This window comes from Delphinus delphis, chromosome 1 (genome assembly GCF_949987515.2).
Source record: "Delphinus delphis chromosome 1, mDelDel1.2, whole genome shotgun sequence".
NCBI lineage: Eukaryota > Metazoa > Chordata > Mammalia > Artiodactyla > Delphinidae > Delphinus > Delphinus delphis.
Window position 1 is genome coordinate 150,379,463 of NC_082683.1, and position 27,565 is coordinate 150,407,027.

Consider the following 27,565-nt stretch of genomic DNA (forward strand, 5'->3'; position numbering starts at 1 on the left):
TAACCAGGCTGATGGCAGGAGGGAATCTACTGCACATGTGAGTCTGATAATTCAACCAACAAAAGGGCCCCTTTCCTGGGCGGCTTCCAGCAACAGAGGCAGAAGTTCCTAAAAGCAGCCGGAGGCTTTTTATGGTGCCCACACACTGGTACGTTACCTTGCAGACCCTCTGACCCACAAGGGCCCACCCTCATGCCTCCTATGCCTCACTCCCCCCAGGACCAGAGTCCCTGTAAACTAAATTCTCAAGGGGCCCCAAATCCAGTCAGCTCGGAAGCCTGGTTTTCCCACCCTCCCACTCCCTCCACCCACACGGCTGAGGTCACCCCAGCCCAGCCTCTTTTGCAGCTTTCCCAAGTTTGTGCATGAGAGGGAGAGGAGGAAAACTCAGAAGGAAGTGTCTTAGCCTCAACAAACTCTTTTTTCCTCCCAAAGCCTTTTTCCTCTGACCCGGCCAAGACTGCTGCTCTAAGAGGAGACCCCGACCCAGAGGGAATCCCCGCCTGCCATCAGAGGCTGAAAGGGCCCTAGAAGCTTTGCTCGGTTCCTGTCTATTCCAGCAGCCCCAGAGGTATTTGGGTTTTGGGGTGTGGGGAGGAGTGGAGGCAAGGGAGGCTTAGGATCTGTCAGCTGCAGGGTTTAGATCCAGCCCAAAGAACACCCACGCCTGAGTAACTCCCAGGGGGTGGCAGCGAGCCAAGGCAGAAAGGACTCCCTGCCCAGCCAGGGGAGTTGGGGCCCGGCTCGGGGCTCTACACGGCCGGCTGTCAGCAGCAAAGCGATGCAGCTGCCGGCACAGTCAGAGAAGGGCCAGCCAGAGACCGGAGCCCTTCAGCAGGGCCGTGTCCTGCTAGCACCCAGAGTCTCCTCGCCACTTTGACAGGGCACCTTCTGGGGTGGAACCGTGTCAACCCACGGGTCTCATCGGGGAAGGGGGAACCCCTGGAGTAGGAGAGTGTCCCTCTTGTTCTAAACTGTAATTACGCCTCTCAGCACAGCTCTGTGATGCTTGGGGAGCCAATGAGCAGCGTTGGACAGGCCCGGATGTTAGTCTCAGCTTGCCACAAACTAGTTGTTCCTGACTCTGAAATCCGGGCTATGATGGCATGTTTTTAACTGCAAAGTGTCCTATAGTTGCTAGCATTGTATATTAATAAAAATAATTTCTTTGGACTTACAGATCAATCCCCCACCCCAGGTCACATGGAGATAGTAACTTACCTATATCCTCAGACCTACATAGTGCGTGGTAGGCATGCAGTCCATGTGCTGGATGATGGATAGACTGATGGACGGATGGACAGATGAATGGATGGATGGATGGACAGAAAGATGGATGGATAGATGACTATTTATTGAAGACTCAGTATCCCCGGCATGGGTCAGACTCTTTGGGGGGATACTGAGAGGTGTGAGGCATTGTCCTGCCCACTGGGCACTGACAGCCTACTTGGGGAAATAGAACTAATACCCCCAGAGAACTTAAAGAACAGGAGTGCTGAGCCTCCTGAAACCAGGGCTGTGGGTACACTTCCCGGAGAGAGCAGGTCTAAACCTGCTAGGATTTGGGTGGGTGAGGCAGACTTGTAAGCCTTCCTGCGAGGCAATAAAGGCATATGCTCCCCGATAGCCTCTTTTCAAAGGCAAACTTACTTCAAGATTGTAAATCCCATTTATGTTTTAGGGTGGATACATTTGTTATTTTCCAAAGCGTGGGAGCAGAGAGGGGAGGCAGTGACGTGGGGTAAGATGGTCTGAGGAGGGGAGGCTTTGCCTGCTTCAGAAATCTCAGCTGCCCCCCTGCTCACTGCCTCTCATCCCTCCCCCCGTCAGCAGAAATGACACCTCACCCAACACCTCTTTTAGGCGGAAGGTTGTGTCTGCGTCCCGGTTGGGGCCAGGAGGGTAGAGAGAAACAAAGTGGGAAGGTAAAAACACAGCAGGTCCAAGAGTTCTTAGAAGACTGACTTTAAAAAGAATGTGTTGCATGGGGTGGGAGCACTGGGGAGGCATCAACTGCATCTTTCTCACTCCCTGGGCACTGAGCTACACTGAGCTGTGGCAGATGGGCAAGGCTAGGGCTTAGAAGTCCTGCCAGGCAAGATGGGGAGAAGAGTTAGCCACGTGCAGTGGAGAACAGTCCCCGGCAGACTCTGCTCTGTTCAGACCTGAGCCGGCTGAAGGGGGGCCCTGCATTGCAAACCTGTTTTTCACTGTTATTTAACAGTGGAGGGTGATGACTCAGTCTGGCCTCTAGGAGGATGCACTGGTTTAAAGTATCTGAGTCAGCTGAGTGGGAGGAAGGAGGTTTAAAAGGACAGACATTGCCAAAGCCCAGCCAAGGGCAGAGCCCAAATGTTACAAGAAGGACCTTCAGGCACAGTCTGAAATCTGCACGTGGTTCCCTGGTGAGCCCATCCAGTGTCTACCCTCAAGCCACCCTCCATTGCCAGTGATGTAGTCCTGGTCACCCTCTTGCTGCTAGTTATCCTGGGACCAACGACCAGGCTGTTTTATTTTATTTTATTTTTCAAACAAAAGGGCTCACATATTTACTACTGAACCAACCTGCTAGTGCAGAAGCATAGAAACAAAGAGGAAAATCATTTTTCCCAGTAGAACATGTCCTGCTGTCCAGACAGTGGACAGCTAGATATGGTAAGATGCCAGTGACCTTGATACAGCATCGATATGTGGGCCGTCTCGTGTGTGATTCCTTACAGACCCAGCTTGGCTCTTCTCCAATATCTCCTCTTAGAGTTGTACCTGATTTTATGACCAGTTTTCATGCAAATCCACTGGGAGAGTGGGACAATTCTGTTTTTGTTTCCTGGCCAGGAATTGCTTGATCCTGAATGTCTTGTGAGAAGGCATGGCAAGGAACAGAGTCAACCACACACACCAAGCTGGTGGAGAAGGGAAGAGAGAGACAGGCTATTGCAAATAGCAGCCTCAGCCAATCCCTGCCCTTCTGGCGGGGTGTAGGGGAATCTGCATGGCAGCAGACTTTGAAGGCTCAGCCAGAGGAAGAACTAGGGCAGTGGTGGGTGAAGGGGGCTCAGAGAAAAGGCTGAGGTGAGTTATAAGAATCTGGAGAAGAAAAGACTCAAGTAAAACTCCAAGGCTTTAAATCTCAGGAGGGCTGGCAGGTAGCAGAGGAACTGAGCATTCTTTCTGTGGCTTCCAGGAGAAATCCACCCCTAGTGGAGGCAAGTTCTGTGGGGCAAGTCTGGCCATCTTTCCATGAATATGGTGCAGGTGGCTCAAGCACTGGGTGGGAGGTCTGACTAGATGAACTTTGGGGTCCTTCTGTAGTGAACTGGAGAATGATCCACACTGGTAGCTTGAAATCAGCCACGGTGGGAGTATTTACACCACAGAAAGCGGCAGGCACTACAAATCAGGTATCTGCCCCCCACCATGTTTAACCGTTTAACCAGGTCTTTCCAATTTGCTCTAAGAGCATGACACATGCCAAGAACATGACACTGCAGAATCAGCCACAGCCATGAGTGATGTCTATTTTACCCACAAGAGAACAGACTCACCAAGGTTAAGAAACTCTCCCAAGGTCACAAATATATGGAGGTGGGATGAAAACTCTGACTCCAAAACTCATGATCACTCCGGAGTCCCAGGAGGCCTTTCTCTCCTGCCCCAGACACAAAAGTGACTTGTCCTGTCAGGAAGTCACACTCAGATGTCTTTGGGCTGCCATCCTTCCACCTGCTCTTTATAAAGAAATGTTGGGCTTCCCTGGTGGCGCAGTGGTTGGGAGTCCGTCTGCCGATGCAGGGGATGCGGGTTCGTGCCCCGGTCCAGGAGGATCCCACATGCCGCGGAGCGGCTGCGCCCGTGAGCCATGGCCGCTGGGCCTGCGCGTCCGGGGACTGTGCTCCGCAACAGGAGAGGCCACAACAGTGAGAGGCCCACGTACCGCAAAAAAAAAAGAAATGTTGTCTTTATTTGATTGATATATATATATATTTTAGACGTAGTGAGGAATTCCAGGAATTTAAGCTAGGAAACTGGAGTTCATGCCACATACACTGAAAAATCCTCACCAGGCTTTTTTTATTTTTTAAAAATATTTATTTATTTATTTTTGGCTACATTGGGTCTTTGTTGCTGCGCGCAGTCTTTCTCTAGTTGCGGCGAGCGGGGTTTACTCTTCGTTGCGGTGCACGGGCTTCTCATTGCAGTAGCTTCTCTTGTTGCGGAGCACGGGCTCTAGGCGCATGGGCTTCAGTAGTTGTGGCTCACGGGCTTAGTTGCTCCGTGGCATGTGGGATCTTCCTGGACCAGGAATCAAACCCATGTCCCCTACATTGGCAGGCGGATTCTTAACCGCTGTTAAGAAACCAAGGAAGCCCTATTTGATATTTTTAATTACAATAACAACTTAGACTTGTGTAACAAATTTTAACAGAAGGCATATATAAAATAAAACAATAGCTCCTTGCCTCTAATCTACCTTTCCCCACCTCCTATTAATCATTTAGTATGTATCTATCCACAGCTTTCTATGTATTGCAGGACAAGCATACATATAATATTAAACATATAGTCACACACACAGGGTTGTTGTTTTTATACAATTGGGATCGTACTATACAAAATGTTCAGTGATTTTTTTTCACTTAAATTGTCATATTTTTCCACTTCATTACTTCACTCATTTAAAAACTGCCTAGTATTTCAGAGTATGTATGGATCATAATTTATGCCAAGGGTCTTTTATTGATGGACATTTAGGTTACAATGTTCTTCAGCAATTATCTTTGTAAAAATGTATGTTTGCGCATATGTGTATTTCTGTTGGATAGACTCCTAGAATTAGAATCTAGGGTATATGCATATTAAATTTTGATACTGTCAAACTGCTGTCCAAAAAAGACAGTGCCAATTCAGAGTCTATCAGCAGTAAACAAGAGTTTTCCCCCACCCACTTGTCAACACTAAATATTATCATCAATCTGTTGAATTTTTGCCACTCTGGTGGGTAAAAAAGTGGTATTTTTTAACTTTGCATGTCCTTAAAAATTAGTAAGTTTAAGTGTCTCCCAAGGGTTACTACTTATCATTTATAAGATCTCTACTGGTTACTTATTCGTATTCTTTGCCCGCTTTTATGTTCTGTGCTGTCTTTGATTGTCTGTAGAGTGCTTTACACATAGTGGATATTGATCCTCTGTTATACGCATGCACTTTCCACCTACCCCGCCCTCAACCCCAGCTTTCCCTTCATACGCACACCAGCTCTGCTGCACCATGTCAAACCCGAACCATCCAGCCCCCCAGACTCTCCGACAGGGGCACCAAGTGGCAGGGTGTGTGATCTTCATTCTAGTTTCACAGAAGGCGGTAAGTAGGACCTAGCAGCTAAGAGCGTGATCTCTGGAGTCAGGCCTGTATTCAAGTCCCAGTTCTGCCACTTACAGACCGTGCTTTTAGAGATGAACTACATACTTAACTTCTCTAAACACCTGTTTCTTCAGTGGTAAAACAGAGATAAGAGTAGTATCAATCCCACAAGATATTTCTGTGTGCTAACGTTTCTTGAGCCCTTAATTAGTGCCATAAATGCATTATAATAATGTACTATGTGTGTTAAATGTAGTATAATAATGTATTCATTTATTAACCTCCCTATGATATGTTTATTTGCATATTCGCAAAGTGCTCTACAACACCACCAGGCGAGTAAACCTTAGCTTATAGTGTGAGCGTTGACGACTCCACATGGCAACGTGTGAATCTGCTCCCCTCTGCCTCAGGATGCTCTTTTGACCCCTGTGGTCAGTCCACACACGACGGCTCCTGTTCAGCAGCCCATTCCCTTGGCTTCCACTGTGGCTCTTGTCACTTTGGCTGCCTTTCTCTCAATCCCCTACAGCTCTACCAGGGTTTTGTTGGGGTTCACCAAACCTGAGCCCAGTGCCCTAGATCCTGTGCACACAGATTCTATGGTTCAAACTCAGGACGTCAGGGGGCAACATGGCACAGAGCAGCCTTCTCTGGCCTTTGACTCACACATTAACTCATCCGTATACTACCTGTGGGGCCTTAGATGAGTTATGAGTGACTTGGCTTCTCTGAGCCCCCGTTGTACTCATCTCATAGCTCATGATTTCCTAAGCCCTACAGAGCAGCCCCTGCAGGTGCTCAGCCAATGCTGGTTCCCTTCCCACTTCCCCTGCCTCCCTTTTGTTCTGACTCCCTTTCCAGGGCACTCTATTGGCCTTTGAGGCTAAGTTAGCGGGTTGTACCAAAGCCTTTAGGAAAGAGTTCACCCTTGCTCCCCTTCCCGACTGGTAACTGATGCTTAGAGACACATGCCTTTCAGAAGCTTCTGAGTCACTTCTCCCTTGGCTGGTTTCCTTCTGGGCGGTGACACCCATTACAAAATACCAGCCCCTGTTAATACTTTGAATTCTCTTCCTCTGCCTGTCTGAAGCGTGGGAAATGTTTGACGAATGAATAAATGAATGACAGAATCCTTGGTCTGTATTCATGACCCATCTTAATCTTGCTTCCTTTCTAGGCTTTTCTCTCTCCACACTCTTCGCCTCACCCTCCCCTGAAGCAAACCATCCACCTTCTCCACTCCCCTGTTCCCAGAGCTTTGATATTTCATTTCCTCCTTGGAAATATCACCCCCAACTACATGTGTCATTTCCTCAGGGCCCAGTTGGATTGGCAGCTTCTCCCCCAGCCCTGAATTCTCACAGCAGTTTCTTGGGGCCTCTGCCGGGACACTTGACATTTTCTCTCTGCTGTAATCACTCCCCCCTTTCCTTTCTCCCCTGATGACTCCCTGGAGTGGGCTCCTATTTGCTTTGTCTTTTGCCCTGGGCAAGGCTCTCGTGGCCCAGTCAGTTACACTCCAGTAGATAAAGCATTTTTCAACCAGAAGGGGCCTCCGGTCTTTGGGGCCCAGATGGCTCATCCTCTAGTTGGAAAGCCAAGACTCAAAGAGGGGAAGTAACTGGCCCAAGGTCACACAGTGGCAAAGTGAGAATTAGAACCAAAACCTCAGGACGTCCAATTGAGAGCTTTTTCCCAATACCAGGCAAGTTCAAGCGGACCAACTTTTGCTACCTCAACCAGGCAGAGTCAGATCAAGGTTAACTCAATGCATCTACCGCATCCAAGGTCAGAAGACCCAGGAGTTGGGAATAGTATATATGTGTGTGCGCGTAAGGGTCGAACCAAGGAGCCAGTTAAGCATAATTCCCTGAGACAGTTTTGCTTTATCTTGTTAATAATCACAATATATATACATATATAATTTATATGTATAAAACAGACATACAAGTATTTTTCTCTTATAGGAACAATACATGTTTGACATGTGTGTTGTTAAAAAAAATTGGAACGTACTAAAAAGTATAGAGAACAAAGTTAAAATCATAGTTTCCTACCACCCAGAATTAACCACTTACGTTTTTTATATATTTCTTTCTAGATCTTTTTCCATGCAAGTAGGCATTCATTTCAATACGGGGGGCGGGGGCGGTATGGTATGTACAGTTTAGCGTCTTCTGTTTTTCATTTAGGTCCTGTGGCGTAAGCGTTTTCCCACGTTATTATAATATGCTCACAAACTCCATTTTAACGGCTGCTTAATAGTTCATCGTGTGCCATGATTTTTTTTTCTTTATTGTTGGATGTTTATAAATGACGCTGGGAAAGAACATTCTTGAACAAGAGGCTTTGCCTGCGTTTCAGATTATGTTTTTAGGACAAATTCCTAGAAGTGGAGGGCAGGGGCATGTTTAAGGCTCTCAATACTCACTGCCAAGCAGCTTTCCAGAAACATGTACCAGTTACACCCCCACCAGCTGCATTAGAGAAGAGCCTTTTGATTCTGCCAATGCAGCAACACCTCGGGCTGAAGGAAGGCCACTCTTCCATCCAAAGCCTCTCAGCAGTCCTAACAATGGACCCCTTGTCCCACCCCCATCTCCTCTTCCCTCCATCCCTGGCTCCAGGCTTGGAACACAGGCTGTCTGCGAGGCCTCTGTTCAGTCCAGTCCAGCCTTGGTGCTCCACGGGGTTGGTAGAGCTGAAAGGTAAGAGGTGTGCCTGTCCTACAGGGCGGGGCCACCATCCTTCCAGCCTCAGGGAGACCCCCAGGGGGGGTGCGGAGGTGGGTGTGTAAGGGTTGCTGAGTCATCCACCTCTTTTGGCGAACAAACCCATCCGATCCCAGGACAGAGTTCTGCACATGACGAGGGGAAAGTAGAGACCAGCCCCAGTGACAATGGCCACAGGGTTACTCTGGCCAGCATGTAGATGACTTCTGTTTCCCTACAGGCTCTGAAGCCCCTCCATGAATCCTCAGAAGAAGGTGGACCTCAAGCTCATCATCATCGGAGCCCTGGGGTAAGCCAAGTTCAGCTCGGGGTCTGGGGGTTGGGAAGAAGACCCTACCCAAGAACAGTGAGACGTCCTGTATGTGCTCCCACCTTGCATGGGTCCCTTTCTGATTCAGAGTGGCACCAGGGAGGGCATTCCACCCCAGGGAAGGGAGCTGAGATGGGAGAAAGAGACTGGGAGTCAGGCTACCTGGTTTCTGACCCCAGCTCTGCACTTAACTCTGCAGTAACTAGGTGTGTGAATTAGGCAAGCCATTTAGCATCTCTCTGCCCTCCTACCTCCTGCCACATACAGGAAAGACCTGAACCTTTTGCTGTGAGGCACTCAGCTCTCTGCAAACTTCTCTGCTCACTTTGGTCCCTGCTTCTTGTGTCCATTCCCTAGTATTAGCAAGCTACTCAAACTGCAAATGTTAGAAATTCAAAATCTCAGAGAGAGACAGTGGTGAGAGGGTCATGGTAAGATGTTGAGAAAGGTATGGATATGTGTGTGTGTGTGTGTGTGTGTGTGTGTGTGTGTGTCCACATGTGTCTGGGTTTTTTCCTTAGTGTTGGAAAGACTTCCCTCCTCCACCGATTCGTGCACAAGACATTTTACGAGGACTATCAGACCACACTGGGAGCTAGCATCCTCTCCAAGATTATCATACTGGATGACACAACTTTGAAGCTACAGGTGAGCTGCCCTCTCATTCCCTCTTCAACATACACACCTGAATATCACCCCACATTCCCTGGACGGCCACTCACACAGCAATGTGCACCAGGAGCTAGAAGAGTCTAGAGCATAGATCAGAAAACTTTAATTCATGGGCCAAATCTGGTCCGCCATCTGCTTTTGAAAATAAAGTTTTATTGGAACACAGCCCTGCCCGTTTGTTTACTCACGGTCTCTTTGGTTGCTTTCACAGTACAACAGCAGAATTGAGTAGTGGCAACAGACGGTGTATAGTCTGCAAAGCCTACGTTATTTACTATATGTCCCTTTACGGAAAAATTTACTGATCCCTGATCTAGAAGGAAGAGCATTAATCCAGAATTAAGAGGCCCCACCCTAAGGCTCAGGTTCCCTGGAAAACTTGCCAAGTGGACTTGGGCAAGTCACTCCCAAGGTCCAAATCTATCAGGTGGAAGAACAATGACTGTCCTGATGCCCCAGGTGGAAAATGAGGACTCAGATGTGAAAGTACTCTTGGGATGTTAAATATTACTGCAGAGATTCTGTAGTGTACATGGGTGACAGGGTGTGTGATGCCCATGTGTGAAAGGACCTCGTGCACCTGTGCCAGGGCTATCTGCCCCCTACCCAGAAAAGGAAGCTTTGACATGATGAGACCTGGTTGGGCATACCTTCAGCCACTCATCACAGTCCCATGGAGCCTCTGTTCTTCCCCTCCAGATCTGGGACACAGGAGGACAGGAGCGATTCCGCTCCATGGTGTCTACCTTCTACAAAGGCTCTGATGGCTGCATCCTGGCTTTTGATGTCACTGACCTGGAGACCTTTGAAGCCCTGGAAACCTGGAGGGATGATGTTCTGGCCAAAACCATTCCAATGGAGCAGTCCTACCCCATGGTGGTGCTGGGGAACAAGATCGATCTGGCAGACCGGCAGGTACCGCTGACTCATTCATTCATTCATTTACCAAACATGTGAGGACTGGCTATATGCCAGGCACTGAGTTAAGTCCCACACATACAGAGTTGAATCAGGCAGTGTCCTTACCTTAAGAATTTCACAATCTAGTAATGGATGCAGATAATTTAAAGACACTTATGATACAATAAGATAAATCATAAGCAATCATAGAGATACACCTTGGATATTTGGGGACCATAGTGAAAGGGCATCTATCTACTTAAGCCCAGAGTATAGAAAGGGCTTCCTATAAGGAAGTGGGTTCCAGGCTGAAGAAACAGCAAGAACAAAGGTAAGAAATAGAATGATGTGAGCTGAGAGCCGAAGGCAATTTTGTCTAGAGAGAGGGAATGGAAGAATGAAGGCATCAGAAGTAGGCAGGTGGGATTTGAATTAACCTGTAGAACAGTATTTCTACCCAGGGTCAGATAGGGGGTCTGCAGTTATGAATTCTTGAAACTACAAATTTTCTGGGAAAGTAGTAATACAGTATTTATTTCTTATTAGCTTAAGCATATTCTGTATCACCTGGCCAGCCACTTGACAAATGATCTGCTTGCTCCATGGCTGCGGTGACCACACTTATGTAGGTGTTCACCACTGCAGTGGCATTGAGTGGAGCTCTGTTCATCGTTGCCTACTAATGAGAAAAGAATAAAAGTAGACAATTTATAAAAGATGCTCTTGTGCCAAACAAAGCCCAAAGGACACCAAAAAGAGCGTCTGAACAAGTTGTCTTAGTGTTTCAAATAGAGAAAATAAATGGGGTTCATATTTGAACCACATTTTCACAAGTGTTCAAATGGAGAAAAGTGATAGGAGAACTGAGGCATCATTTGGAATGATGGGTGGGTGGGTGGATGAATGGACGGTGGTGCTTCCAACTAAACTATTACCACCATAAAGAAGAGCCTCTTGTTCAGAGAGAGAGAGGAGTTTGGTTCTGACACGCTGAGTTGGAGGAGCTTGGAGAACAACTAATTGGGAATGACCAGTAAGCTCTAGAACACATAAGAATGAAACGTCAAAGGAGAAGTCTGTGCTGGAAATAGAAATCTAGAAGTCATCAATTCTATGGGAACTTCAGGTTGCAAATTTAGTGTCAATTCTCTAATTACAAATATCCAATCTCAAATAAGAATCAAAGTCCTAAGTTCATTCACAGCCAAGGGGTCTCTCTTCTTTCCACTGGGGCCAGCTGCAAGTGAGAACACTGTTGTCTAGGAGGGGCATCTCATTGCCAACTTTATGTGTCCACACTTCCTCCCCTTCTCAGGATAATTTTGGTTTCAGACCCCATCAGGAATGAAGCAAAAAGAGGGATAAGAGGTCAGGAGAAGCGAAAACACCCTTATTTGACTGGTACTGTCTTAAGATAGTTTGTGCTCTCCGGACCCAACAGGTATTTCAACTTGTCTCTTGGTGGATTACTCCTTTGGGTCCTAAGAAGCTTCCACTGGGAACATTTAACTGTACCTCCCCTGACAAGGGTCTTGCATATTCTTCCTCAGCTCCTAATGTAGGAGCTTAAGAGCCATCCTCCACTCCATGGGGTCCCCTCCTCCTGCAGACACTCTTCCTGATGGGGTTTACAACAGCTCCAGGCTGGCTAGCTCTCTGTGGAGCCCGCCTCTCTTTCATAAGGCACACCCATGCATTCTGGCTCCATTGTAGGGCCAAGGGTAATTCGTTCTCAGTGCAGTCTGTCCTCTCTCTGCCCTGTTGCCTTTTGCCTTAAATCCCTCAGATGCAATCAGATACCAATCCACTGTAGCCACCAAGCTCCAGGGGTCATATGTTAACCTTTCCAAGTGGCCTCTTTTGGCCAGAGGTGAGGCCTTACATGGTCTCCCTCTTGGGAGGGGTGTCCCCCCAACACAACTCTCCGCCCCCCCCAAAAAATCCTTTCTAACCTCCTTTTCAATCCTTTTATTCCATGCCGGGGTGTTAGAGTCATCTAGCAGATTCTTGGTCATGACCGTTTGGAAATATGCACGGTCCCAGGGGTGGTCTGTCTCCCAACCAACTTGATACCTGGCATCAATCACACTGTAGTGTCTCTGCCAAAGCTTCCATTTCACATCTTGCTTCATATACCTGCAAGTCGTGGGGTGGGCAGTCGAGGGAGTTCAAGACTGAGAGTCCGACGTTTCCTCAGTGAAATAAGAGGCACCATCTTCTGTTGAGAAGGGAGCCCAGGAGGAGTCTCCAGAATCATGGTGAAGTTGTGCCAGTCACTCTGCAGAGCAACGGGTGAAGGGGCTAATCAGGGACAAAGACCAGAGCTGATGGGCAGAGCAACAGGTGAAGGGGCTAGTCAGGGACAAAGACCAGAGCTGATGGGCAGAGCAACGGGTGAAGGGGCTAGTCAGGGACAAAGACCAGAGCTGATGGGCAGAGCAACGGGTGAAGGGGCTAGTCAGGGACAAAGACCAGAGCTGATGGGCAGAGCAATGGGTGAAGGGGCTAGTCAGGGACAAAGACCAGAGCTGATGGGCAGAGCAACGGGTGAAGGGGCTAGTCAGGGATAAAGACCAGAGCTGATGGGCGACACCAAGGGCTCGGGAGACCAGGAGTTTGAAGTGGAGTCTATGTTGTGTTTTTCTTCAACAGTGGTACATGGGGTAAAAGCCAGGGACCTGATGGAAGGTCTTTCCAGACAAGAGTAGCTGAAGAACAGAGCTGCAAGGGGACTCACTGAGAACCCATGGAGGAAAGAGGAGAGACAAGAAGAGGCTGAAGAACCAGGAGGCTGTCAGAGGTTGAGGAGCAGGGCAGAAGGAGGGAGGGGAAAGGAGACCAGACAATGGAGGCCCTGGGTCTGGGCCTGGGAAGGAGAGGCTGAGTGGAGAGAAGGTGAAGACGGCTACAGGGGAAGGAAGTGTGAGGCTCTCGTGAGCGTTGGGGGCTGCATGCAGAGGAAGCTTCACGAGATCGCAAGTGTTCAGTGAACCAGGGGGTACCTGGCAGGATGGGAGGCATAGGTGACGACTCAGAGGGGTAGAGGGGGTCCAATCCCAGCTGCAGGGGGATGAGCTTTGTTCTGCAGAGAGAGGAAGAATAAAAGTTTGAAAGAAGCAGCAAAGACCCAGGCAAGCCCATCCAGGTCTCTGGGGTCTGTACTGAGTAGGGTGTGGAAATAACCCACACTGGAGAGGGTGACAAGGGAAGGGCTTGAAGGCAGGCAGGAGGAACAGAGGTAAGGAAGTGCTCGCAGCCATGAAATGAGCACAGGGAAGTGGAGAGGAGGAACTGGAAGTGGGGAGAGCAGAGGGACTTCAGTCCAGAGACCCAGGATCGTGGAGCTAGAGGTGAGGCTGGGAAGCGGCCGTCCTCAAACGGCACAGACCCAGCAGGGGACACCACCAGTCGCTGAGAGGCACACCCTGGGCTTGGAGATCCAGGCTGGAGACGCTCCCCGCTTGCACAGGGTTGAGTGGATAAGAGCTGAGGGCCACCGGAAGGGGCACCTTCTCTGGGCTCAAATTCATGCTCAAATTCGTGTGTGTCCTTGGCCAGTTCCAGCTTCTTTGTGAAATAGAGACCAGACTCAGATTTCATGAGGTTGTTTGAGGATTATAGGCAATGATGCCTACAAAGCACGTGGCAATCTTAATACATGGAAGTGACTGTTACCCTCCTTAATTTAATATCTCCAAGGTGTGGGCTGGGAAGATCGGGAAGCTCTTCCTACCTAATAAAATGAAAATGAATATTTAAAACATATATGCTAGATGTGGGATGATGAAAAAGCTGTGGAAATGAGCAGTGGTGATGGTTACACAAAGATGTGAATGTACTAATGCCCCTGAACTGTACACTTAAATATAGTTAAAATGGTAAATTTTATGTTTATGTATGTTTTACCACAATCAATCAATCAATACCTCACCAGGATAATTTTAAAGAAATTACTGACTTAGATTTTTCTTAAAACCCCTACACCTTCTACACAAGGTAAAAGTGAAAAAAAATTAGTTTATTGGAAAGAACAGTTCTGTTAGCATCTATGCTGCAAGGAATTTATTCACTAGGATGTGAATTCTTTGCTCTACACTCAGGCAGTTTCTAACTTACTGCTGATTCATAACATTGGGATTATGTTTTCTTTGTTATTTTTGATTGGTTTAAGATGTATCGGTACACTAATCTTAACACACACAACTGATCGTTTTAAATGCATATGAAGTATGGGGATATATGTATATGTAGAGCTGATTCACTTTGTTATAAAGCAGAAACTAACACACCATTGTAAAGCATTATACTCCAATAGAGAGGTTAAAAAAAAGAAAAAAGGAAAAAATAATAAATAGGGGCTTCCCTGGTGACGCAGTGGTTGAGAGTCCGCCTGCCGATGCAGGGGACGTGGGTTTGTGCCCCGGTCTGGGAAGATCCCACATGCCGCGGAACAGCTGGGCCCGAGAGCCATGGCCCCTGAGCCTGCGCATCTGGAACCTGTGCTCCGCAACGGGAGAGGCCACAACAGTGAGAGGCCCGCGTACCACAAAAATAAATAAATAAATGCACATTAGGGAATTCCCTGGCGGTCCAGTTGTTAGTACTCCGCGCTTCCACTGCAGGGGGCACAGATTCAGTCCCTGACTGGGGAACTAAGATCTCACATGCTATGTGGTGTGGCCAAAGGCAAACAAACAAACAAATTAATTAATTAAATGCATATGAGATGGAAAAGCATCATAAATAAAAGTCTGCAAAGTGGACTAATTTTGTCAAACATCTGACTTTTAATGAACAAGCCAAATTGTAACAGGGAAAGTAAAATATTAATAGTATATTGTCGGGACTTCCCTGGTGGTGCAGTGGTTAAGAATCCACCTGCCAATGCAGGGGACACAGGTTCGAGCCCTGGTCCGCGAAGATCCCACATGCCATGGAGCAACTAAGCCCGTGCACCGCAACTACTGAGCCTGCGTGCTAGAGCCCACGAGCCACAACTACTGAGCCCACGTGCCACAACTACTGAAGCCCTCACGCCTAGAGCCCGTGCTCCGCAACAAGAGAAGCAACCACAATGAGAAGCCCACGCACCACAACGAACAGTAGCCCCTGCTCACCTCAACTAGAGAAAGCCCACGCACAGCAACAAAGACCCAAAACAGCCAAAAATAAAAATAAATTAAATTTTAAAAAGTAGTATAGGGCTTCCCTGGTGGCTCAGTGGTTGAGTCCGCCTGCCGATGCAGGGGACACGGGTTCGTGCCCCGGTCTGGGAAGATCCCACATGCCGCGGAGCGGCTAGGCCCGTGAGCCATGGCTGCTGAGCCTGCGCGTCCGGAGCCTGTGCTCCACAATGGGAGAGGTCACAACAGTGAGAGGTCCGCGTACCGAAAAAAAAAAAAAAAAAAGTAGTATATTGTCAGCCAAAACAAAATCAATGGAAGTAACACTTTCAAAATTTTCATACTTCCCATGTCCCCACGGCTGACACCCTGAGTTTATTTCCACAGTCAGAGCCTAAATTATAAATAGCTGTTATTTTATAAATAAAAGAAGACAAGATGATTTTAAAAATCATGAAGCTGTAACTAGAATTGGAAGGGAAAAGTGCTGTGTGGGTCATTTTCTTCCCAGGGCGACATTCTGAGGTTGAGTGGGAGAGATGAGGGATATAAAAGGAATGTTAATTTGCAGCACAATCTCAACTGATATTCTAGAGTGTGTATTTAATCACTCCATAAAAACCAGACAGAGAATGATCGGGGAGAAGTGAGAGAAAACGTCTGTCATAACCGGACTCTGGGCAGGCCCAGTCACTGTCAGTGGTTGAGAAGGGACAGAGAGATCATCGGGCTGTAGGTGTGGGCTTGTCTTCCTAGCTTTGTCTCTGGGTGACCTTGGGCACCAGTCTGGGCTTCAGCTTCTCATGCCATGGCATATGAAGAATCTCCCTGCCTCTTGGAGAAGCAGAGACACTTGACTTCATTGCAATTTACTTCCATTTTTACTGCAACTCCTGAGCACCAACGATGTGCCCAGAAAAATGCTCATTAGCTGGTGGCAGTAGGATATAAAGAAGGGGGAGCAATAAGAAGGGTAAGTCCAGTCCTTGCCCTAAAGTCTTTTTTTTAAACTTTTTTTCCTTTTCTTTCTTTCTTTAAATTTATTTTTGGCTGCATTGGCTCTTCATTGCTGCGTGTGGCCTTTCTCTAGTCGTGGCAAGCGGGGGCTACTCTTCGTTGCGGTGCACGGGCTTCTCACTGCCATGTCTTCTCTTGTTGCGGAGCACGGGCTCTAGGCACACTGGCTTCAGTAGTTGTGGCACACAGGCTTAGTTACTCCACAGCACGTGGGATCTTCCTGGACCAGGGCTCGAACCCGTGTCCCCTGCATTGGCAGTTGGATTCTTAACCACTGCACCACCAGGGAAGCCCACCCTAAGGTCTTTTAAAGAACTTTAAAAGATACAAAACCTTTGGGATTCCAAAGATGCCATCAAGGTATTATTATAACATGTTAATTTCTAATGATTATTTATTTGTGTGTTACTAGTAAGGACAATAATAATCAGCAACTTGGCCATCCTTGATTCTTCATCCACATAGTTCAGGATTTTCCCCGATCTGTTAGGCTTCTTGGTTGTTCACCAGATCAAGGACATCTATGCTCCACAGAACAGAGCAGTTGTGGCCAGTTCAGGGGCCCCTCGCCCCAAAAGGCAGGAGGACCTCAGAGATCAGAGGCCAAGACCATGGCCTGGACTCTCTCCCTGCTCTGCTTAAGTGCAGCAGCTCCAGGGAGACTGAACGTGGGGGACCAGAGGTGTCATCTGGGCTCCCCAAAGGGCAGGCTGCTTAGCTACCCCAGTTTCTACCCTGCAGTCTTAGGAAGCGAGCCTCACAATACCAGAGCAATGCCACTGGACAACAGAGGCTTTGTGAAAGAGAGCCATGAGTCCCTGGGGCCTGCTGCCACTCCTGAGGCCAGGACAGCAAGGGCCAAAGAGACAGGGGACAGTGATGGTTCCTTGAATCCCAGTAAGCTAGACTTTCCAGAACCTGCAGGAGACAATGTGACAAGGAACAGTCTCAGATCTCCCCCTGGCTGCCCTGGGTTCAAGGAAAGTGGCAGAATGATTCTTTCTCCATGAGAAAAACCTTGGCTCCCTTAAAGTGAAATAATGGTTAGAAAGTATCAGGCACAGCAAATATCAATATATGGTCATTCCCTCTTCCCCAAAATAATTGATTAGACTAAACTCAGGAACCAATGTCTTTGGAAGTAACCCACTGGCTGCCAAAGCATTCTCCAATCTAACATCCTCAAACTGTGATTGGCGTTTGCATTTGGGTAGAGCCGTATTCATTCAGCCTGTACTGAGTGGTTCATGGTGCCAGGCCAAGAGCTAAAAGTCCTGACCCTGAGTTCAAGAAACCTGCAGTCCGGTGGGAGAGACAGACCAGCAGCACAATTCTTGTGCAGTGCCCTGAAGAGGGCAGTGCAGATGCCATGGGACCACTGAGCTGTGGCTGGATCCAAGTTCTGCCTTCCTTAGCTGTGTGATCTGAGGCAAGCTGCTGAACCTCTCTGAGGCTCAGTGTTCTTATCTATAAAGTGAAGCTAAAAAGACCCATTTCACAAGGTTGTTAGAGGATTAAGTGAGTTAATATGATCAGATGTCTAACCTAGTATCTGGCCCAGAGTGGGAGCTTATCAACTGTTCCAAAGACTCTACCCTGAGGAAGAAGGGTTAACAGGGACCTGAGTCTCTGCCCAGCAGCGTGGGCCTGGTCAGCCAGCTCAGGAGAAGGAAGTCCTCCCTCCCTGGCTAGTGTCTGTTATGTCCACCTCCCTTTGAAGGGACTGAGGAAGGAGTCAATGGCAGGAAGAAGCTCCTAGTGTAGGCCTTAAGAAGATGGCATAGTTCAGAGGGCTCTAATTCTTCCAAGCCTGTATTCAAACCCTGCTCAGCCCCACACACTCCAGTCCTCGGACTCCTCATGTGTAAATTGGAGCTAACAATAGCTACTTCATTGGCTTATGTTAAAAAATAACACGTGGGGCTTCCCTGGTGGCGCAGTGGTTAAGAATCCGCCTGCCAATGCAGGGGACATGGGTTTGAGTCCTGGTCCAGGAAGATCCCACATGCCGCGGAGCAACTAAGCCCATGCACCACAACTACTGAGCCCGCGAGCCGCAACTACTGAAGCCCATGTGCCTAGAGCCCGCCCTCCACAACGAGAGAAGCCACCGCAGTGAGAAGCCCACACACTGCAACGAAGAGTAGCCCCCATTCGCTGCAACTAGAGAAAAGCCTGCGCACAGCAACAAAGACCCAACGCAGCCAAAAATAAATTAATTAACTAATTAATTTTAAAAATAATAATAACACCTGTAAACTTACAGACCCATGGAAGGTTCTCAATAAATGAGAGTGGTGGTGGGGAAGGTGGGACTGTGATAATGGTGATAGTCATGGTGGGGATGGTGGAGATGGGAACACAGGAACAGTGATCATTTCTTCCCCTCATGCAGGTGCCACAGGAGGTAGCCCAAGACTGGTGTAAAGAGAAGGATATTCCCTATTTTGAAGTCAGTGCCAAGAATGACATCAATGTGGTACAAGCCTTCGAGATGCTGGCCAGTCGGGCTCTGTCAAGGGTGAGTGACAGCTGCCAGCTGCCCCCTAGGATGGGGCAACTCAGGAGCGTCCAGAAAAGTATGTATTGGGAGGGACGAGGGTGGGACAGGATTGCTCATCATCTTAATTAATCAGTTGTTGAATGGGCTCAACAGTATTCCAATTCTGGAACCACAGAATCCCAGAGGCGTAAAGCTTCCTTAGAATCCATCATCAGTGGTCCCTCAATCCGGCTGGTTACCATTTGTGGAGTTTCTAAAAAATACAGTTCGATACCTCACCCCTGGAGACTCTAATTTAGTAAGAGTTTGAAAAGTAATGCTCTAGTTCAGTCCTCACTGATGGGAGGGAAGCCCCAAGGTGCCAAGTATTGGTCCAAGTGGAATAATGAAGCCTGCGGGAGTTGCTGACATCCTCCAATCAAAATGATGGATAGATGTAGACCACTTGGTGCAGTCTCTCAACAAGCATGTGTTGAGTATGTCACGTGTGTCAGGTCCCGTCCAGGGCTCCGAGGTCCCTTGCTCTCATAAGGGAGACAGATCGGCACAGGAGTGGCTGCAGTGCAGGCACTGTATGGTGGGCAAGGACTGGTGATGGGGCCTCAGAGGAGGGACACACAGCCCACACTGCAGGGGAGAGAAGGGGGAGAGAGAAGAGGAAGATCGGAGGTCACCTGGAAGTATTAGCAGAGTTTTAATGCCATTCTGATATAGAGTTCAGAAACTCTGAAGAGGGTCCGTGAGAGATTTGCAGAGGGAGGGGCTCAGCATGTTTCATTATTCTGCCATATGCAATCAAGGTGGGCTTCTTAGAAGTGGGGAGGTCATCACGGCAGTGATTCTGAATTGAGGAAAGGAGCGAATGAGGATGGGCAGTCGGAGGGCTCCCCTCTGTGGAAGGGCCTGCTGTCACGGGTCTGCCTGGCCCTGCCCTGTGGGTTGTCCACAAAGGAGAGGGACAGCAGCCACCCCTAGCAGCTGCCCAGGGAGAGGGCTCGAGCCTGCCACCCTTACACCCCGTTGCCTGCATCTCGGAGGTTGCCCCCGTGTGCTATTATTCATGCTTCCCCTCCCGGCCCCCAGCCCTCACTGTGTCACGTTAAAAGGAAGAAGAGGGGTGTCTATCTCTAGCACATGGTCAAGAAGTGCTGCTCTATCACACAGTCGGTGACACAGGTGTGCCTGCTCATGCCGTCCCCTGGAAGGTGAGGGATGCTCTTTGACCTCATAGCGTGAAACGTGATCACTGATCCTCCACAAACACAGTGCAGTGATCGCCAGGTGCTCAGTCACGGGGAAGCTCCCTCAACCCACGGCCAGTGTCTGTGTGTAGTTAGCAACTGTCCTTTCTGGAGAAGGAGTGTCCTTCATTCTTGAAACTATGTCCTTCCTGCTGTGTCACTTTTATGACACAGTGATGTGAGTGGATGGTAGTTTGTCTGCTTGTTTTTCTTTTCCATTGTCCTTACTTGGCAAAAGAATGGATTGGCGACCCCGTGTCAGTCCCTCACAATGATGGGGGAAATTTACCGATGAGAAGTTTGACGTTCACGGGTGTGATACCCGCAGTCAGACTGACCTGGGTTTGATCCCGTCCTCATGCTTTCAAGTGGACCCCTGGGCAAGACATATGACTTCTCTGAGCCTCAATTTCCTCATAAGATGGAAATAATTCCATCCCATAAACATTCTTGAGTTGTCAGGCTAGGGCTGGAGATGTGGACTTCAGTGGCCCCACGGTCAGGTAAAGGAGTAAGGCATCCAAAACCAGAGGTCATGCAGAGAGAACAGGCTTGCGGTTGCCAAGGGGGGGGGGGGAGGGGAGGGAAGGATTGGGAGTTTGGGACTAGCAGATGCAAACTCGTATATATAGAATGGAGAAACACCAAGGTCCTATTGTATGGCACAGGGAACTGTAGTCAATATCCTGTAATAGGCCATAATGGAAAAGACAAAACATATAGATTTACAAAAGAAAAAAGAAAACAGATAGACTGTCATGGAGTGAGGTAGGTGCCATAGGCTGGGGCGGGGAGGGGACACAGCCAAGGCATCGAGGTGACTCAGAGGTGCTGGTGGCGAAGGCGGGCAAGGATGCCTGCCCAGAGAGGTGACATGTGAGTTGGAGGTTGAAAGGTCATATGCAGTTTGCGTGGGGGACACGGTAGGCCGTTGAAAGCACAAGCAAGAGCCGCAGAAGGGCGGAGAGAAGGGCGTGGCAGAGGCCCAGGCGTGAGTCCACAGGGCTCACGTGAGGGACCACTGTGGGCTCCGTCTGTAAGAGGAAGAACCGTGGCATGGAGGGAAGTGGGGCCGCTGGGCCGAGGTGAGCGATGGGGCTCTCAAGGCCAACAGCACCAGACCATGAAGGCCTGGTGAGCCCCAACCAGACCTTGGACTTCATGCTGTAGGCCCATGACCTCTAGACCCGCTACCAGACTCCCAGGGCACACAGGGGCCCAGTACGGAGGCCAGCAGGGCGCATCTTCCAGCAATGTCTCTATTATTCAGAAATCTGGAAGGGAAACATTTCACCCTAAAATAAACATAATTACTCGAGCACTGAATGTAAAAACTCACACGGATTTTTAAGGTGAAACTGGAGTTTCCAAATCTATACTTTAAAATCAAACAGGAGTTTTCAAGGACATTTCCTACAAGTAGCTCTCCCCTCCTTCCCAGGGAGGTCATGTGCTCATTCACACCAGCCCAGAGTATTTGGAGAGGAAGACGTGAGAGGTGCTGCTAGAATAAGGAGGGAGCCGCAGCCTGGGGTAGGAAGAGCTGGGCTCTGAAGCCGGGTGGGTCTGGCTTATTTCCTGGCTCTACCTCTTACTCACTGTGTCCCTGACAAGTCATACAGCCTCCCCTAAGCCATCACTTCCTTCCCTTTAAAGTACAAGTAATAGTATCTTCCTCATGGGGCTGTTGCCAGGGCTAAATAAAATAATATGGTAGCACAGAGAAGGCATTAAATAAAAGGTAGCTATTTTTAAATGAAAGCTATGGCTAAGGGCTTTCAGCAGGGAAGTTTCATGCTGCAGGGAGGATGCGCTTGATGGGTGATTCAGAAAGGTCCAGGCATGAGAGGATGAAGACGGCAAGGACGGGGTAGATTAAAGAGACTTTGGAGGGAGAACCATCAGGGATTGATGATGATCAAATGTAGGAGAGAAGGAATCAGGAGCTGTTGAGGTTGATACCGAGGTTTCTAGCTTGGCAAACGGAGGGATGATTGATTAGTGATGCTATAGACCAAGATAGAAAAGAAAGGGGAAAGCAAAAGTGTCACACGAGGAGGAGGCAATGGAGCACATGGCATTTGGGGTTCCTTGGAATGTCTGAGTTCTGCAGTGAGCTCTGGATGGAAAGAGCAGCTTACAGGTAGAGTGCCAGAGGAGGTACTCGGTTTACATTTTGAAAGGAGAGAAGGTAGCTAGTTACTTTAGTTTCCCAATCTGGCCACTTTCAAGGATTAGGGTATTTAGTTATTCCAAAATATGACTAAGAATGCCCTCATAATCAAAGAAGGGACACCCACCTGCTTTGGGGGATTTGGGATGAAGGGATTTTGCTCTTACCAACTTGGCAATACCATCCCTGCTGGAGCCCGGCGTGAACTGCAGCACGGAGGCCGGTTCCTTTTGGATTAATTAGAGAAAGACAAACTTGCCACATCCGGGAGGGAAGCAGGCTGACAGGCAGGTAAGCTTAGTGAAATTATAGGACTTTTATGAGGTCCTCAGGATGTAGGATCTAGAGTCAGGGCTATGAGGTGGCCAGGCTTGGAGGGGCAGACTCCCACAGTCACATCCCCACTGAAATGTGCATTAGGACACTATGGTGTTACTTTACAGTTAGACATGCACATACTTGCTAAGATGACTGGGGTCTGGAGAAAAGAATTACACAGGAAATCTAATAATGGACTGCCAGTGACTTGGAAGGTTTGCAGGAAACCTGAGGAGGGAGATGATGCCCTTATCGAGTGAAATGATGTCATAAATGGGAAGAGCTCAGGGCTGACTTGGACCTGGGGAGGATGTGACTCTTATTGGGTAAAGAGAGCTGGCATGAAGACCTCAGGCTTTGCCGGTGTGTAATGAACCAGGGCGTTTCTCACACCCTCAAAGGCAGCATTATTTGTTCCTCGAATAAAGTGCAAAGCAGCTCAGAAAGCCCTCAGCTTAGACTCTCCCTCCCAAAGGCTGGCCTCGAGGACAAGGCACAGGTTCTGTTCATGATCCCAGCTGGGCCTTCTGGGGACGTGAGGGTGAGGCATACTCAGGGGTGATGAATCAACAGGCCCTGCCCCCTGGGTCCAAAAGACCCAGCTAGGAGAGTTCCTGATCCCAGGCAAGGTCTCTTTGATGTTTATGGTGAGAGGGGGACCAGGAAAACACAAAAAATAAGAGAATCTTTTCAAAAGCCTGTCTTTCTGGGAGAAGTGGATCAGTCAGCTTAAAAAGGGACTTAAACAGCAATGCTCTGCTCCCCCTCATCTCTCCCTGTGAGGCTCAGAGTGTCAGTGGAGTGAGTGGGCCCTGCAGATGGGGCCAGCTGGAGGACTGGATGGTGTCCCGGGCGGTGTAGTCCCGAGCCCGCACAGCAGACCTGGGCAGTCCTGGGGGAAGGAGCCTCAGGAAACTCAGGGGAGGACTCTGCTCTTTCAGGGTGAGGGGCTGGGGAAGGCCTGTGGTGCGCTGGGCCAGCTCTGCCAGCAGTGGGCTAGGATCCTCCCCAGCGGAGGGGAAGATGGAACTGGGGTGTGGAGACATCCCCAGAGGGACAGGCTTTCATTAGGAGACACTGCCCCTGACTCCCCAGCACTAATCTTTCCTAATGAAAAAATATATATATATATAACAAATAAAATTCTAATAGCTCCAAAGAATTTGCTGAGGGCTACTCAAGGCCCATCATCCCGGCTGACTAAGGGTAGCTGGTGCTCTGCTGGCCCGGACACCCTACCAGGGAGCGGGTGAGAAATGGGGGCTCTTCAAGAAGCAAAGGGCTTCCCTGGTGGCGCAGTGGTTGAGAGTCCACCTGCCGATGCAGGGGACGCAGGTTCATGGCCCGGTCCGGGAAGATCCCACGTGCCGCGGAGCGGCTGGGCCCGTGAGCCATGACCGCTGAGCCTGCGCGTCCTTTGCCTGTGCTCCGCAACGGGAGAGGCCACAATAGTGAGAGGCCTGCATACAGCAAAAAAGAAAAAGAAAAGAAAAAAGAAGCAAACAGTGGGAAGAAGGGCTGGGTCCCAGGCCCGGTGCCCTGAGCTCTGTGCTGTCAGGCCAAGCAAACAGTGGGAAGAAGGGCTGGGTCCCAGGCCCAGTGCCCTGAGCTCTGTGCTGTCAGGCTAACCTACTGCTTGCTGTATGGCAGCAGCAGCGAGTGACGGGGCATCATGGGACCTTCTCATGTGTCTTGGGGGGTGACCATCATGAGGGTGCCGCAGGCAGGTCTGACACAGCCTCCTGGGGTCCAGAGTCACCGGCACTAAGGGTTTGGTTGACATTCGCCAGCTGGGCACCATAGCCGGAGCCCAGGAGCCATGGAGGAGAAAAAAATCAGTGAAGGTACAACCACTCTTCTGGAAATTGTCCCCTCAGAGGGGCACTTGAGACAGACAGCCCCACAGGGGGCTCTGTCCAGCTCAGGTCTGCACCAGCGTGTCCACTTACCCACCTACCCTCACACACACACCACTGGCTGCGGGGAGAACATGAATGCTGGGAGCTCGGAGACTGGGGGGAGGCTTGGCCAAGGAAAGAGATGTGATCCCTCGAAGAAGAGACCCTTCAGTGTGTAGAACCCATCTCCTTGAGGAAGGACGCCCTCACCCTTGAACCAAGCTGGTGGGTCATAGGTGAGGAGTGGCCAGCTGGGTGGGGAGAGGCTTGTTAGACTGAGAAGGGGCTTTCTCTGGACCTCGTTGGGACAGGAGACTTTGGGAGGGTGGGCAAGGAAGCAAAAAGCCCCGGTAGAAACATTGAGTCTATTTTAGGGAGGGATCCCTGGACATGGGAAGTTCAGAGGATGGTGGGAGGTTGAGAGGTGGGCACGGTGAGAGAAGGTTGGGGTGTGGGGACGTTTGCAGGGAGAGGTTTCCTGCAGAAATGAGGAGTGGGCAGTCATCATCTCTGCCTGAGGGCAAACATCACCTCAGTTGTCCCCTCTGGAGAATGGCAGGTTACGGGACCTGGTTGGAGGTCAGGAGACCTGGGCCTCTAATGCAGCCGCCCACCTGCTCTGGGCTCCTGGGAAGGAGCTGGAGGAGGAGGTGAGGAAGGAGGGGGCGGGGAAGACTTCCTCCCCACCGGGCCTCAGTTTCCCAACTGCACAAGGTGGGGGAACAGAAAGCCAGACCACCATCGGCCATTAAGAAATAGAGGGCAGTGCTTCCCTGGTGGCACAGTGGTTGAGAGTCCGCCTGCCGATGCAGGGGACATGGGTTCGTGCCCTGGTCCGGGAAGATCCCACATGCCGCGGAGCGGCTGGGCCCGTGAGCCATGGCCGCTGAGCCTGTGCGTCCGGAGCCTGTGCTCTGCGACGGGAGAGGCCACAACAGTGAGAGGCCCGCATACCGCAAAAAAAGAAAAGAAATAGAGGGCAGGTGGAGCTCTGCCTGCCAGGATGCGAACGCTGACTCCTCTTTTCCTTCTCCAGTATCGAAGCGTCTTGGAGAATTACCTCACAGACTCCATCAAGCTCTCACCAGAAGACCAGTCCAAGAGCAGTTGCTGCTGACTTTCCAGACTCCCGCTCTGCACACCCAGGGACAGAGCACGCGCAGGGCCTGGTCATCCTGGGCCCCCACCAGCCCCACTGCCCACCCAAGCTCAGATGGCAGTCCAGGCTCTGCGGCCAGAGCCCTGAATCCCTCGCATCTGCACTGGACCCAGAACCAGAGGGCGGCCCTGCCTCAGGCTGAGTGTAGAGAGGCCAGGGCTGGGCCCTTGAGCCTAGATGAAACTCCGGATGTCACAGCCAAACCCCAGAAGAGTCACGATTCCCTCACGGACTCCAGCTTTCTTGCCACACTCCCTTCCCAGCCACACCCCTGCTCTAGAACGCACATCTCTGCAGACAGGCCGCTCTCTCTGGAGTCCTGTTATATTCTCCTATGGACTGGCCTTCCTCAGCCCATCCACCACCACCCCCAAGAGCCACAGCACAGCTTTGGACAAGGGTGCAGCTCAGGCTCCCTCGTAACCAGGGCCAGGGAGTGAGGGTCTACCTCAACCCCTGGCAGCAGCTGTTCAGGCCTGGGACACCCCTTGTTTGTCCCCTCCAGAATGCAGGACTGAGGGAGCGCAGGAAAAACCCACCGGGGACTGGTGCATTTCTCCCTGCTGGTGCTCAGGCAACTCCCATAACTCTCTTTGAGCTTCAACTTATTCATCTGTCAAATGGGAGTTGCATGTGCCCTGCCCACGTCAGTGTGGTTTTGAAGACCAGAACCTCTGCTTGAATCTCAGTTGCTCTTGTTGAGATACATTTACTATTCTTTCAACAAGTATTTTTGAGTATCTACTATGTACGATGCATTGAGGTCCAGTGACAAATGTAACCAACCTTGCTCTCCTGGATCCGACATTCTGGCGAGGGAGAGAGGCAGTAAACACAGAATGTAAACAGGTATTTTCAAATAGCAGGTAAGTGCTCGAACAAAGTGAAACACGGTAATGGGATAGAGAGGGACAGGGGGTGGGGTTGGGTGCTGTTTCAGACAAAGTAGCCCATGAAGGCTTCCCTGGGGAGGTGACATTGACTCAAAGGCTAGAGAATGAGAAAGGGGCTGCCACCTGAACTCGACAAAGAACATTCTGAGGAGATGTTGCAGCAAGGGCCAAGGCCCCAGGTCGAGGACAAACTTGCATGCCAGGAACAGTGAAAAGATGAATTTACCTGAGGACTCAAAGCTGCTGTCCCAGAGAAAAGCAAAGGGGACCCTGCCCTCTGGATGACTCCTTGAGTCTCTGTCAACTGGCCAACAGAGGGCAGCAGTGATCCTTTCCTTCCAGCAGAGCAGAAAGCGGAAGCTCCACGGGCCCATGAAGAGCTGCAGTTTTCCTGTGTAGATGCTCAAAGCTTCTTCTCAGGCTCTGGGCATTTTCAACCCTTCGAGATTTGTGGCGCAGGAAAATCCCAGTTTCTTAAGCCTACAGAGAGACGAGCAAAAACTGCAGCATCAGTGATTCAGGCAAGAAATCTGCATCAGTGACAAATACTAGAAGAGGGGCCTGGAAAGCTAATGGAGTCTCTGTCCCTGCAGTCTCTACAGCCATAATCTTCTTTTTCTTCTGGCGATAAACAACACAGAGAGAGCCCAACCTGAAGGGAATAGGCAAGATGACCCCACAGGGTCTCCCATGACCACATCCATGCCCACCACAGAAGTCTCCTGTCTACACAGAAGTATTCTTCCCTGAGCTCCCAGCAGAGCTGGGGATGTTAGCCTATGACTTCCAAGTGTCATCTGACACTGAAGATATGAGGTGGGAGTCAGTAAGAAAGTCTGGGGAACCCCTTCTCCCCACCCAGCTGTGAAGTAAGAATTGCTTGTCCTGGGCAGCGGCATGGACCTGACATAGGAGCAGGTGGCCTGGAGCACACTTTTGTCTCTGTGTCCTTCATGGGGGTGGCACCCTGCACGTCACACAGGCTCTCCTGGGAGTCGGTCGGACTGTGGATTGGACGTGTGGTGCGTGGGTGTGTATGCAGCAGCCCGTGCGCTGCAATGGACGTAGGAACCATTCTAAACGTGCACAACAAATAATAAGTGTGTCTTTCTTCGTTTTAATCTTTTGTGGTATTTAGTTTTTAAAGTTTTTTTTTCAATATCCCCATAGTTCAAAATTCAAAAGATAATAAAAGGGAAGACAGAGACAACAAAGAGTATAATAGGAACAGTGATGTAATTGGCAGGGCCCAAAAGGAA

At 49.7% G+C, this 27,565-nt stretch overlaps 1 protein-coding gene and 1 pseudogene across 1 annotated transcript; one reads left to right on the forward strand and one right to left on the reverse strand.

The window, feature by feature from the left end:
* Positions 1-386: 386 nt before the first annotated feature.
* RAB7B (RAB7B, member RAS oncogene family) lies at positions 387-27,565 on the forward strand. The gene is made up of 6 exons (XM_060010186.1): positions 387-571; positions 8,320-8,388; positions 8,931-9,057; positions 9,781-9,996; positions 18,517-18,642; positions 25,291-27,565. The coding sequence occupies exons 2-6, from the start codon at positions 8,336-8,338 to the stop codon at positions 25,369-25,371; spliced, it is 603 nt and encodes a 200-aa protein (XP_059866169.1). The 5' UTR covers positions 387-571; positions 8,320-8,335; the 3' UTR covers positions 25,372-27,565.
* On the reverse strand, positions 2,718-2,874 carry LOC132424477 (large ribosomal subunit protein eL39-like; annotated as a pseudogene).